At 42.9% G+C, this 15010-nt stretch overlaps 2 protein-coding genes across 2 annotated transcripts in view; one reads left to right on the plus strand and one right to left on the minus strand.

The window, feature by feature from the left end:
- Positions 1–15010, minus strand: part of LOC309624383 (uncharacterized protein) — a 65581-nt gene that overhangs the window by 6115 nt on the left and 44456 nt on the right. The gene's annotated exons all lie outside the window — the stretch shown is intronic.
- On the plus strand, positions 11440–12222 carry HSPB3 (heat shock protein family B (small) member 3). The gene has a single exon (XM_082382554.1). It carries the CDS (start codon positions 11641–11643, stop codon positions 12088–12090), a length of 450 nt encoding a protein of 149 aa, XP_082238680.1. The 5' UTR covers positions 11440–11640; the 3' UTR covers positions 12091–12222.

Raw genomic sequence — 15010 nt, forward strand, 5'->3', positions numbered from 1 at the left:
TCTAGTTCCTCCTGTGACCAAAAAACTGAGCACTTTATATGCACACAGGCCACCTTTTATTTTTATGTAAAACTACTTAGAACAGTGGCTGGTACTAGATGCTCTATATATGAACTCATCTGATGTTCGAAGAACTCAATGAGGTGGATACTAAGTTACATGTCCAGGTCAGAGGTGGAGTCAGGATTTGAACTCAGGCAACTGGCTCTGTAGCTTATGCTCTTGACCGTCATGCAACATGGCCTCTCCTGCGGTTTGAATGGGTGGGCCACATGAGCATGTGAGTAGATTGCATCAGTTGGGTAAGCCTTCATTCTTCCTCCAAAAGGACCTCCAAAGAGGACTTTCTGAGTCTAGGCTATAAAAATACCAACTTGAGTTTTTTTTTTCACCTGCAAGATCTTTCACCTTAGATCCTAGTTGTTGTTTGTTTTGCAAGCAACATAGAAAGTCTAGTCAAGTATGTTCCTCTGGAATTCCCATCAAGGCCAGGAAAATAGCACAGGAAGATGCTTATGGGTTTGAGGAACCATAAGAAGATCCTTCTGCCCCCAAATATGTCTCTAATAGCTTGGACTGTGTCTGAAATGCCCCTTCTTGGAGTTAGTCCTTCAAGTCATGGATTCATTGGGGTCTTGAGCCCCAGAATAAACTCCTCAAAGCTCCTTTGCCAATAGGTATCTGCTTTGTAAAGGCTAACAGAAACCTGCTCACACTAGCTCTAGAAATAAAGAGAATTTTATCCAAATGATACAAGTGTTGTTTGCCAAAGTACAAGGGCAGAAAGTGGCTTGGGAATTGGTTCTAAGCAATTTTTTGGTTTCTAGGGAATTCCTAATTCCAAGACAAATATTCTCGCTGAGGCTGCGTGAGCACCCTTCAGTGCAATTCCCCACAGGGAAAGGAGAGTGAGGCGAACGCGAGGACTGGTCCTCTCTGCTTTGGCCCTGTCATGGCAGGAAATGCCATTTCAACGCCATGCACACCTCAGCCCAAGGGCCAACAGGGCCTGATGTCTCAGAATCCCAATTCCCCGTCCCCTAAAAAATCCGATTGGCTCAGCTCTTGTCAGGGGTCCACCCTGGGTCCACTCACCTGGCCTGGGAATCGGGCCACATGGTAGCTGCCAGGTCATGAGTGTGAAATGGACAGAAAGGGAGTTGCCAGGGCTGGGAAGTGGGTGCACAAAAAAAGAAAATGATAATGTTTTGGAGAACGCTTCCGCAGGCTGTATGGAATCAGCATCATACCTAAGTGTGTCTTCTTTTCTTCTCCATCTTTTTTCTTTTTAACTCAAAAGGGACCTTATAAATTTAGTTCAGTCCTTTTTTCACTTTTCCAGCTGAGAACTGAGGTTCATGGATGTGATGATGAGCTACCTGGGGTTACAGAGCTGGTTAGGACTCCCGGCTTCTTTCTCTGCCCCTGACTGCTGGTCCTTCACTCTACTCTCTGCCCCACTATCTCCAATCCTGCATTTTCTTTAACCTGACATCCTTATCTGACCTCTCAGTTAAACTATGTTGTGGAAGAAATAACTCATAACACCCTCACCCACTCCCCCACCCCCTGCTAAGAACCGGTTGTGAGCAAGGTATATTTCCTTGGAATTTCCCTCAGGTTAAAAAAGCAGACTTGAGTTTCTCAAGCTTAGTAGTTCAGCAACTAAAAAGTAATGTTAATACCACCAAAGGGCTTAAAAGCAAATTGTGGAAAAAGAAAAAAAATCATTTGATCATAGCTGATAAAGACACTCTGGCATGATAGGGAAGCTTTAATACATTCCTCCCAGGGTCTGGCTTGGTCTGAACCTTACCTGCACAGAATTAGTGGCTTGTATAGTTACCCAGTAACATCTCACATTTGCCAAGGCCTTGATTAATGTTTAAAGAAACATGAGCAATGCCACATGCTATTCTTTTAAAATAGCCACTACTGAGTTGAAATGGGTCAGTTTTTTCTCCAAAGAACTTTAATCCTATTGTGTATTACAAATAATAATATCTAATATTTACTGAAGACTTTCTATGTGCCAGGTTCTAGTCTAAGTGTCTTATATCTCTTTTCTAATCCTCACAACAACCCTAAGAGACATATGTATTTTCCCCATTTTCCTGGCAAAGAAGATATTAAGCCTCAGAGAGGTTGTGACTTGCGCTATGTCAAGCAGATAGTAAAGGGCAGAGTGAGGGTTCAAATTTAGGTCTTTATGTCCCTAAAAACTGTTCCTTCAGGACTTCCCTGGTGGCACAGTGGTTAAGAATCCGCCTGCCAATGCAGGGGACACAGGTTCGATCCCTGGTCCAGGAAGATCCCACATGCTGCGGAGCAACTAAGCCCGTGCACCACAACTACTGAGCCTGTGCTCTAGAGCCCACGAGCCGCAACTACTGAGCCCACGTGCCACAACTACTGAAGCCTGCGCACCTAGAGCCCATGCTCTGCAACAAGAGAAGCCACCACAATGAGAAGCTTGCACACTGAAACGAAGAGTAGCCCCCGCTTGCTGCAACTAGAGAAAGCCTGTGCACAGTAACGAAGACCCACCACAGCCATAAATAAATAAATAAACAAACAAACAAATAAATAAATTCATTTAAAAGAAAACTGTTCCTTTAATCACACCGTTACGATGCCTCTTTAGGTACTTTTATATAGAACTAGCATAGTTTACGCTTGGTAGTTTTCAATCAGAAAGCAAGGGTTTAAAATTTATTCTTCAAAAATTTCCCAATCCTTATCCCGCCCCCTACCCCAATACAAATGATCTAAAAGCTGCAAGGGTTAGGACAAATAAATGGGCTCAGTGTATGAGGACCTTTATTTGGAATACAGAGTCAAAAGGCAAGAGGACTAAGAGTTGCTCATTTAGAATTTCAGTTATTATTAGTCTCTTATGAGTATAATTCTAATCTCTCCCACCAGAGGGCAGTTATCACATGAAAATATGAAACCACCCCTAGTATTAACATGAGCCAAGATAGCTGCTTGGTTTGGTCCTATTTTGGAGGGAGAAACCTTGCACCAAACACTGAGTGACAGTCAAAAGCATTCTTCTGTTTCCAAGATTTTATAATGTATTCCATTTAAATACCATCTGGGTTTCAGTAACCTGTATTGCCCTAGAAAATTAGATTTATATGCTTTTTCATGAGAATTCCAAAGAGTAGCTGAGAAAAAGGATTAACGTTTTTGATAGACAGCAAATAACTTCAAGTGTCCAGTCTGCTTATGATTTGGAGAGACCACCAGAAACACTTCTATTTATTGATCACGTTGCACAATGCCTTATAGTGAAAATGTTTTATGGCCAGAATCAGATCCAATCTTCCCAACGTCCCTGGCAGGTATGTTCTGTTAATTCTGCCCATTTTAGAGATGAGGAAATTGAAACATACTCAGGTGAAGCAATGTGCCAAAGAATACATGCTTAGTTTATATTCTTAAGCACCATGAAGCAGTGGATCTGTTGGAGATGTGCTGGGCCCAATTACAGAGACTTGGCACCAAGTTCAGGAGTGAGGTCCACTGGTGCTCGGAAAATCCATGTCAGGAAAAGGAGGGCGAGGCAGGGTAAATAGGAAGCTACCTGGTTGCTCTCACCGGCGGCACTGCAGGCTCCACCACTAAGTCAAAAGGCATAGCTGCTTGAGCGATGGTTACAGACCATCTTTCCATGGTAGGTGAGGATCCCATGTGCTGTTTTAAGCCAGAATTTAGACAGCCTGGTATGAGTCTAGCTAGCAGGTGAGGGCATAGGAACTAGGACCCATGCCTACAGAATGAACAGGGTGGGTTCTCCATGGGTCCCCTGGACCCAGACACCGGCTGAGATCCAGAACAGGATCCAGGCCTGAAGAGGGCCTGTGGAACTTGGCAGGGGAACAAAGCAAAGGGAGGAGAAAATCTTGGCCAATGTTCAGCTTTACGAATTGGGCCAACTCCAAGAGCCGGCTGATTCCAACTCTAATTTGAAATCTGGTTGGAGACTCAGGAGGACAGGCAGACTCCCGGTTGTTGGCTATGCTACAGGCCCTGGGAAGGTCAGCTTTGATGTGCATCCCTGTGATAGCAGCTGAGGCTGTTAATGAGTCGTTGGTTATAATGGACTCGGGAGCAGGAGCAGGGCCAATCCTGAATGTGGGTGCCTTGGTGAACCCCACAGGAAGGACTCATGGAAGGCAGAGTGAACACAGTGTGGGCTCACTCCTGGTCCCCCATGGGCAGTGCCAGATGAACCTGACTGCAACACTGCCACCAGGAAGCAACTTACAAGTTCAGAGTTATGGACCTGAAGCTTCACAAGTACGTTATGAATCAATTGAACTAGTAGAATCTTTCAAAGCTTTTCTCATTCACCACTTGTTGAACACCTGCTCTATCCTTGCTTAATAATGCATAAAATTAGATCCAGGGGTTTTATAAGGTGCCAGGTGAACCTCATACCCAGCAAGTAGAGGGAAATTGCTTTCAACTGAAGCAATACGGGCACTCACAGGCAGAAGGAGCGTGGAGTTGAGCCTTAAGGGAAGGACAGATTTTGAGCATCAGAAGTAGCATGAGGGCATCTGTATTAGTTTCATGACTGTTGTAACAAGTTACCACAAACTGCATGACTTGACCCAATGGACTCTTATTCTCTCACAGTTCTGGAGGCCAGCAGTCCAAAATCAAGGAGTCAACAGGACGAGCTGCATCTGGAGGCTCCACGGGAGAATCTTGCCTCTTCCAGTTTAGAGTGGCTGCTGGAATTCCTCGGTTTGTGGCCCCATCACTCCAGTCTTCAAGACCAGCATCTTCAAATCTCTCTTTGCTTTGTCTTCATACTGCCTTCTCCTCTGTGTGTGCTAAATCTCCCTCTGCCTTCTTTCTCTTGTGATGACATTTGGGGCTCATCCAGATAATCCAGGGAAATCTCATCTCAAGATCCTTAATCACATCTGTAAAATCTTTGCCATATAAGGGAACATTTATAGATTCCAGGGTTTAGGGCACGGGCATCTTTTTTTTTTGTGGGGGGGGATATTCTTCAGCCTACTGTAGCATCCTGACTACAAGAAATAGCATGAGGGGGAAAAAGAGAGAAGCAGGAGTGTTTGGAGGACAGCAGAACAGTGAGTCTAGAGGACAGGGATCATACAGTGTAGCCCCAGAAAATATGGCTTCCACATCTACCTTTTTGGTCATATTGGTGGGGAATATGACCCCCAGACCAAAGAGTTAGGAATATATGATGGAGGAAATTCCATAAAGGTAGATTTAGAAAGAATAGTCGAGATCAGAATGTACAACCAAACAGTTTTCATGTGAGAAAGCCTAGAACCACTGCTAGTATTTGACCTAAGGAAGGGTGATGTGATGGAAGTGGTGTCTCGGGAAGATGACCTCCTCCATCCTCTCAACCCTGTTAAAATGTGTTTGCACTTATGGCTTCTATCTAAAATGTGATCTCCTTCATGGCCGTAAGGCTAACATTCCAGAGCTGACTCTGGCCTCCAAGATTGCAGCAAGGTCCAATCAAATTATCATTCAAATATTTTTAGGATTCCCTTAGGCAGATGTCTACGTTCTAACTTGGTTGTCACTTTTATCTCTTTCCAGACTGCTGCTATCATCTGCTTCTGTCTCATTACTTCTTCCTCAGGTACTGGAGGCCCTTTGCACTTATTTCCCTAAAGCCTGGTACAATCCCTTGCTTAATTCCCCCAAAGGCTAATTGACACCAGGCTGAAATGGTGAACAAAAATCTTATTCATGATTTGAGGATGACATAAGGAAATTACTTTGTTTAAAAGGACTATTTAAAGCAGGATATTGGCCATCTAGCTCTCAGACTCGATCAACCATGGCCCCTCGGGGCCCCTTGTTAACCAGTTCTCTCCTTTCCATCAAACTAACAGTCACTTTTCTTCAAAACATCTTATTAAAACAAAACAAGCCTTCCAGACCTCATGTCAGCCTCTAGTGAATCTTTTCCATCCCCTCCCACCCAGCTCCTTGAAATTGCAATATGCACTCCCCAACCAACTGCAGTCCAACCTCTGCCCAACTTTGCCTCTGACTCTCCCTAAGTCAAAGACACCCTCACTGCTAAGTCTGTGCTTCCATCCTTATCTCCCTTAACCTCTCAGCCCTTGACACAAGCCATGCTGTCTGGTCTCACTACACCTCTTGCTTTCCTACCTACTCAATGTCTCACTGCAGCTGCAGAAGAAAAACCAGTCTAGACCATCACAGTCTCCCCGTAGAGGGGTAACTCACCCCACAAAGATGATAAACTACCTTACTTAATAATGGAAAAAGTTAACTAAGTGTTTCCCAAACTGTGGGCTGTGAAATCAATTTAGTGAGTTGCAAGGCTCACTGTTAAACTAAACGGAATTAAACAGAGACCATCAGAGTGCATCACACGTAGTAAAGCTAAGGGTTTTGTACGCAGTATGTGTATATGTGTGTTCACTGGTGGTGCTGAGTATGTTTCTTATTGTGGGTATAGTCAGAAAAGTAAAAAACTCACTGATCTGGGTCTTCATGAAGTTAGCTTCTATATTTCAGAACAGAATTTAAACTTTAATTTGGAAAAAAAACCCCAAAAACTTCAATAGGCCTTTTGATTACAAGGAGAAAGATTAGTGTTTACTCTAAAACAAGGATTCTGGTATCACTCTTAGAGCAACTGGTAGATATCTGAAAATAAAAATGACGTACAAGGCTCACCTCTCCAGCCTCATTTCTCCTGCTTCCTACTCTGTGGTCTGCACTGTGGCTACACCTCGTCCTTTTGTCCTCCAATCACAGGTTCCTTTCTGGCTCCAGGCCCTGGAATGTGCCATTCTATTGCTGGGAACCCTCAAATCCCCCTTCCCTTTCCAAAGCTCCATTTGTCCCCCTCTGTCAGCTTATCCAGACTAAGATACCACTCTCTTTAGGGAACCTTCTCAGACCCCAAGCTTAGTTGCTACTGAAATCCCCCAAATGAGCCCCTGGGCCATTGGGGTCTGGATGAGCAATTCATGAAGCTGACTAGAACTGTGTCTCTCACCTTTTTTTTTATTATTGCTCCATCCCTCCACCCCCAGGAGTCTTTCAAGACATTTTTCACCTGATTTTTCCTCCCTCTCCCTGATGAAATTTGAATACCACAGATATTCTTTATGTCTGTTATGTACTTGGACCCTTTGGAGAGTCATAATCCATTATCTATAGCTAAGATTTGGTATAATCTTAGATAATATGATATGTATAAAATAGATAACTAATAAGAACCTGCTGTATAAAAAAATAAATAAAATTCAAAATAAAATCTTAGATAATATGGTTTTTTTTTTTTTTTTTTTTTGCTCCATAAGAACAAATTTTTGCCCCATTGAGAATGCATGGAATAGGATAAGAGAAAACTCTACTTGTCCTCCTGACAGCACTAAGACAAAAATAGTTCACAATCTTTCCTGATAAGAGGCTTATGTCAAATGCTGAAGAGGTTAAGGAAAATAAGGTTAAAGTATAGATTTAGCAACGAGGCTGACTTTGACCTCATTGAGGGCAGACTTATTTTGCAGCAACGTGGAGAGTGACCCTTGAATACAGGCTACCATTCAAGGAGCTGGGCTGGGAGGGGATAGAATAATTAGCTAGGGGATGACATAAGGTCTAGAAGGTCTTGTTTTGTTTTAGGAAGATGGGGCACACCGGACTTTAGGCTGATGGAGAGGAGGCTGTGGACACCGAGAGACTAGAGAACATCGAGAAAGGGGTAAGTGGTTGGACAGAAGCCCAGAGGAGGATGGAGGGGACAAGGGAATCCCGAGCAGAGGGGGTGGGAGCACAGCCAGCTTCTCCCCGCTCAGACGTCTGGGCGTGAATGTGGAGGCAAGTCCGCTCAGCTGGGAGAGAGAGACCCGGGGCACAGGGAAGGCCTGAGGAGAGGAAGAGGTTTGCCATCTTCACTCTGGAGAAATAGGAGAAGCTGATCAAAATACGCAGAAGGATGGCCAAGTGACATCGAGGGCCAGCTGAATGAAAAGCACAAAATTTGTAGCAGTTGGATTTTTTCTTTTTCCTAACACTTTCCAGGCACTGTCTTAGGTGCTGGGGCTACAGCAGTGAACCTTACGTTTCTGACCTCAAAGTGCCATTGTCTGTCTTCCCCAGCTGGAATTTAAATCCAGAAGTAAGATAGTTTTTTTGTTTGTTTTTGTTTTTGTTTTTTTTTGGCTGCGGGGCATGTGGGATCTTAGTTCCCTAACCATGGATGGAACCCGAGCCCCCTGCAGTGCGAGCGCGGAGTCTTAACCACTGGATAGCCAGGGAAGTCCCCAAGACTTTGTTTGGATTCTGGTTTTTTTCTGGGGTGGGGGTGTTCCACCACATAGCTTATATGTGGGATCTCAGTTCCCCGGCCAGGGACCAAACCCGTGGCCCCTGCAGTGAGAGCACGGAGTCTTAACCTCTGGCCCACCAGGGAAGCCAGAAGTAAGATAGTTTTAGATGCTGATAATGGCGATGGAGATAAAATAGGGAAGTGACAGGAGGAAGACTCTGGCTAGATGATCAGGAAAGACCTGCCTGAAGAGATGACAACTGATCTGAATCCCGAATGGCTTCTGCCATTCTGAGGGTGGAGCTTTCAAAGCAAAAGGGACTCCAAGTGCAAAGGGCCTGAGGAAGAAAAAAGCTTGGAGTATTCGAGGACAGACAGGAGGCCAGTGCGGCTGAATCATATAGGATCCGGGGAGAGAGGCGGGGAGGAGGTCAGCAGGGGCCGAGAAATAGGTTCTTGAAGGCCGTGGTTAGGATTTTGGATTTCATTCTGGTTACAAGGAGAAGCTTCTGGTTGGGATTTTTAAGCAAGGGAGTGACATACTCTATCCTATGCTTTGGAACAGTGGCTCTGCTTACAATGGGGAGGATGGACAGTAGGGTAAGAGTGGGGGTAGGGAGACCAGATCAGAAGCCTGGGAGATTCTCCAAAAGGGTCAAGGTAGTTATGAGGAGGAAGGCAGTTCCGGTGTAGGATTAGGGTCAAAGGGCAGTTTTGGGAAAACAGTAGAAATCTCGGGTGTTTTTGTGGGAAATGTGAATACTCCTTTTTAACCTCAGCAACTCACACAGAAACACAGAAACAGCAACATGGAAACACCGCTCATATCTGCTCCTCACCCATTTTAGAGACCCCTGGAGGCAAGAAACTATAAGACTGGGCTTCCCTGGTGGCGCAGTGGCTGAGAATCTGCCTGCCGATGCAGGGCACACGGGTTCGAGCCCTGGTCTGGGAAGATCCCACATGCCGCGGAGCACCTAGGCCCGTGAGCCACAACTACTGAGCCTGCGCATCTGGAGCCTGTGCTCCGCAACAAGAGAGGCCGCGATAGTGAGAGGCCCGCGCACCACGATGAAGAGCGGCCCCCATTTGCCGCAACTAGAGAAAGCCCTCGCACAGAAACGAAGACCCAACACAGCCAAAAATAAATATAAAAAAATAAATTAATTAATAAAAAAAAAAAAAAAAAAGAAACTATAAGACTAACTGGACATGTTTTTCTCTGTCCACCCTACCAGCATCTTTCCAGTATTTAGTTTTTAACAGAGTTTATTTTTTAGAGGAGTTTTAGTTTTAGGTTTTTAAATAGACATTTTTTTACAGCAGTTTTTTAGAACAGGGGTTGGGGGGAGGGGAGATGAATAGGTGGAGCACAAAGGATTTTTAGGGCAGTGAAACTACTCTGTATGATACTATTTTGGTGGATACATGCAATTATACCTTTGTGCAAATGCATAGAATGGGCAACACAAAGAGTGAGGCCAGATGGAAATTATTGTCTTTGGGTGATTATAATGTGTTAATGTAGATTCATCAGTTGTAACAAAGGTACCGCTCTGGCGGGGATGTTGATAGGGGAGGTTATGCATGTGTAGGGTCAGGGAGTATATGGAAAGATCTCTGTATCTTCTTCTCAGTTTTGCTGGGACTCTTTCTAGGAATTTAAAGCCAAATCCTTAGTACCTTATCTATTTCCTGCCACTGGCAGTGAGTTCTGTTTTTGACTTACCACTCAGAGAGGCACTGAGGAAAACAGCTCTCAATATTTTATGAGCTAGAGGACATTAACCTCTCAAAGAGTACATTTTTCCCTTGAGGGTCACCAATCTACGAAATGAAGGTCAAAAAAGCTGAGTGTGAACGTGATTAGGGCATGTTCTTAAATATATACCAAAATGTCCACACAGATTTCTAGAGTAATAGAAAAGAACTAAAGGAAATGGTTCCCTTCTGTTTTCAGATTTTTAATTTTTTGTAGATTTTTTTTTTTCATTCTAAGAAAACGGATATGCGTTTTAAGGAAAGGTATTCCGGAGTCTACCCATTCTAGAAAATACTAACCTCTGCGGAGAGGAAGTTTTCTATGTTTAGAACCTTCTTGAGTGTATGCGCATTGCATACACACTGCAGAAATGAAAAGCACAAATGTGTCTATAGTGCTAAGCAAGCCTCCCCCCAGCCCCTGCCTCTTGATCACTCTGTTACCCTCTCAGGAGGTACCTGCCATTCCCCATGACACAGCTTTCAGAGAGATTCTATTTGTACAAGCAAATACCTACTTATAAAAAAGATAAATTGTCGTGTATAATATGCTGTTCTGGACTTTTCTTTCATACCTAACATGTCTTGGAGATCCTTCTATAGCAGTGGATAAAGAGTTGCCGCATGCTTTTTCAATGTAAGTTTAATGTTAAGGTATTACAGTTAAGAAATTATATGTTATTTATTTTTGCCAATGAAACAGCAGAGCTGCAACTAGATTAATCCTTAGTTTTCTGGGCTTTAGTATCAAATAGTTCAAAGCTTTAACATTTTCTCTCCCCCGGGGCTCTATTTTCCTTGCTAAGATGCCCCATTCTATGCCTGTCCAACTCCCACCTGAGGTTCGACATCATTGTCTGGTTTAGTCCTAGGATCTCATTTTTGATGAGTCAAATGTAATAAACCCAGATGGCGTGGCTCAGATGTCCCTTAAGTATAAAAGATTAAAGGATGAAGTGAAAGTAAATGTATAGGACAGAGGGTTGAGGGTTTGTTGAATGTTTGATATTTGAATGTGTGTGCGTGTGTATCTTAATTCCTAATCAGTTACAGCTAAATTCACCTCCCCCCAGCTTTGCACTTGGCGACTAGAATTAATGCAGTTTTAGCTCATATCATAAGATGAGAGTGCACGTCTCTGGGCTGTTCTGATCCGCTAGATCACTGTAGTTCACGAGGACAGAGCACTCCCTCAGATATTTCTCAAACACTGTTTCTGATTCTCTTTTTCTCTGGGGGTAAGCAAGGCAGACACACTTGCCAAGGATAACTGAGAATGTAAGGGCAATCCTTGACTCGGCAGCTCGAGCAGGCTGTGTGCTAAAAGCAACTTCGAAACATGCTCTAAAAATAGCCGTGCATTGTCGGCAGGAGTGAAAACACAAGAGGGAGTGTGCGGCGGGCGCTGTGATTCAGGCCTAATTAAAGGGTTGCATCTGCGCAGGGTTATAAGCGAAGAGCGGCTCCAACAGATCCTCTTGTCAGTAGGCAACCGCGAGGGTTCAACGCGGACAACGTAGCCGGGGCGGAAGGCGTTCGATGCTGGCTTTGCCTCCACTATGGCAAAAATCATCTTGAGGCATCTCATAGAGACTCCAGTGCGATACGAGGAGGAGTTTGAAGCTCGAGGTTTGGAAGACTGCAGGCTGGATCACGCTTTATATGAACTGCCCGGGCCAACCACCGTGGACCTGGGGAAAGCCAGGGTGGCCCAGGCTGCGCCGGTGGACACCGCAGAGATGCCGCCCCAGAGAGACAAATCCCGCTTCCAGGTCCTGCTGGACGTGGTCCAGTTCCAACCCGAAGATATCATCATTCAGACCTTCGAAGGCTGGCTGCTGATTAAGGCTCAACATGGAACCAGAATGGACGAGCACGGTTTTATCTCAAGAAGCTTCACCCGACAGTATAAACTGCCCGACGGCATTGAAACCAAAGATTTGTCTGCCATCCTGTGTCACGATGGAATTCTGGTGGTGGAAGTAAAGGATTCAGTTGGGACCAAGTGATATCTTATCGGTGCCTGTTCATGCAGCACGAGGAAGAGTCTAGTTCAGCCCATGGTATCACGAGAATGTGTGTATTACCTACATTTGAAATGATTTTTATGAAGATTAAAAATATAGACATAGTTCCTGGCATATTGAGGTTGTCTTTGTTACTTTTACTCAGAAAGGAAAATTGTTAAATATGTTCCTACAGCTCAAGTTGTTGCTATTCTTACACCTGAGAAACATTGACAGTTTAGGAGACCATAGTCTGATAGCAGAGACGACTCAGAATTATTTCTTCGTTACTCCAACAATGCCAGAGAAGCTGCATTTTTAACAATTGATGGCAAAAGAGCCACACTAATTTAAGAAATTCTTATCCATTTTATGAAAACTTTATATCGCTGAAAAGAGCTGTGATCCCCTTCTCTTGATAAGCTTTTATTCTCAGTGTATTTTATTACAGTGGAGTGGAGCTTTGTAAACATAGAGTCTGAAGGTTAAAATATAGTATTTGAAAACTGGGTCTGAAATATATTTATGATTCACTACATTTGTTACTGCCTTAAACTTATGTTGGAATTTTCAGATATAAATCTGATTTTTTAAAGTTGCAAATACGTACCTCTTTTTTTTTTTTTTTTAAGCTAAACTGGATCTTATCTGCAGTGTTTTCTAAAGCACAGCGTATGTTCTGTGGATATTTATGAAACATTAAGATGTATTAACTCTTACTCATAAATTGAGTTTAGGAAACCACTTTAAAAAGTACAATTATTGAATTCAAAAAATTTTAAACTATGCTTTTTAAATGTTACTTAAAATTTTAGATTTCGGAAGATGGCAAAATGGACTGCATCTGTTCTCACTGCATAATCCTTCGCTTTAAATAGCCTGGCAGGCAGTGGAAGTTCGGAGGCCCGAACTTACATGGGAGTCTGAGTTTTTACAGCACAGGGGCTGCTTCTATTTCCCCCTACTGCTGCTTTGGCCCAAGGGAGCGCCTGACACACTGGTGGTTAGGAATATTGTGTTCAACAGCTGGTATGTGACATTCCAAAGATTTGCTATCTCATTCTGTACATATGAAATATTTCTTTGAGGAAGTAGCTGCTTTTACCCCATACCCCATGTGAGGCTGAGGACAGCGCTATGAATAGAAGAGGAATTCGGGTGTGGAAGACACCAGGGTAGCTATTGACTGCTGACAATACTGCTGAACTCCTCTATGGCGCTTTATTCGTAGTTCACATGCAAACACGAGAGACATGAAACAACCGAAAAATAAATCGGACAGTCATGCAAGTGGTTTTGAAAACAGAGATGTTTGTTTACGGTCTAATTAAATTGAAAGGGTTTTGAAGCTTCATGTTCATATGAGGTTACGGCCCATGCAGTGATGTTTGTGCATGCAACTCTAGAATCACAAATTTTGTTTGACAAAGTGAATATTACAGACCACCTCTGCTACATAACAAAGTTAATGGTAATTAATGGGATTGCATCTACTAATATGATTAGAACTGAGATACCATTTGTCCCACATTATTCTTTCCCATTGCTGGACAGAATAGAGTGAACATGAACTAGTGCTTTGAGAAACAAACACAAAAACCCCTCTCATGTGGCCTTGATCTTACTCTAGATGAGATCTTCTGAGAAAGTTCAGAAAGTGAAATTCTTACCACCAGGAGCCACTGAGGAAATGTTTAAAAATTAAAATTAAAATAAACACATCATTCAATTAGCATTTCTTTTTTCTAAGATAAATTTCAAAGTAATACACAGCCAGTTTTTTGATTTGGAAAATAGATCAAACATTATCAAAAATAAAAACCATTTATTGGTTGATAACATTTTCAACTAATCTTCACCATTCCTTACTTTAAATACTGCTCTAAAGTATAAATGCTTGTGGTTGTAGGTTGGGGATAGAAATGGTGAAAAAAAAAGAAAAAAAAAACCCATTAATATTCTTCTATGACCATGAGAGAGCTACTTTTAATTCCTAATTCAATCTTCTCTTACACATAAATACATGTATCACTCTTCACAAAATTAGGACTATATTTGCAAGGAGTTTTTGTTTTGTTTTGTTTTGTTTCTTAACATCTTTATTGGAGTAAAATTGCTTTACAATTGTGTATTAGTTTCTGCTGTATAACAAAGTGAATCAGCTATACGTATACATATATCCCCATATCTCTTCCCTCTTGCATTTCCCTCCCACCCTCCCTATCCCACCCCTCTAGTTGGACACGAAGCACCGAGCTGAACTCCCTGTGCTATGGAGCTGCTTCCCACTAGCTATCTATTTGACATTTGGTAGTGTATATATGTCCATGCCACTCTCTCACTTCGTCCCAGCTTACCCTTCCCCCTCCCCGTGTCCTCAAATCCATTCTCTACGCCTGTGTCTTTATTCCTGTCATGCTCCTACATTCTTCAGAACCATTTTTTTTTTTTAGATTCCATATATATGTGTTAGCATATGGTATTTGTTTTTCTCTTTCTGACTTACTTCACTCTGTATGACAGACTCTAACTCCATCCACCTCACTACAAATAACTCAATTTCGTTTCTTTTTATGGCTGAGTAATATTCCATTGTATATATGTGCCACATCTTCTTTATCCATTCATCTGTCAATGGACACTTAGGTTGCTTCCATGTCCTGGCTATTGTAAATAGAGCTGCAATGAACATTGTGGTACATGACTCTTTTTGAATTATGGTTTTCTCAGGGTATATGCCCAGTAATGGGATGCTGGGTCATATGGTAGTTCTATTTTTAGTTTTTTAAGGAACTCCCATACTGTTCTCCATAGTGGCTGTATCAATTTACATTCCCATCAACAGTGCAAGAGGGTTCCTTTTTCTCCACACCCTCTCCAGCATTTATTGTTTGTAGATTTTTTGATGATGGCCATTCTGACC

The sequence above is a fragment of the Balaenoptera borealis genome (genome assembly GCF_965194805.1).
Source record: "Balaenoptera borealis genome assembly, chromosome: 2".
NCBI lineage: Eukaryota > Metazoa > Chordata > Mammalia > Artiodactyla > Balaenopteridae > Balaenoptera > Balaenoptera borealis.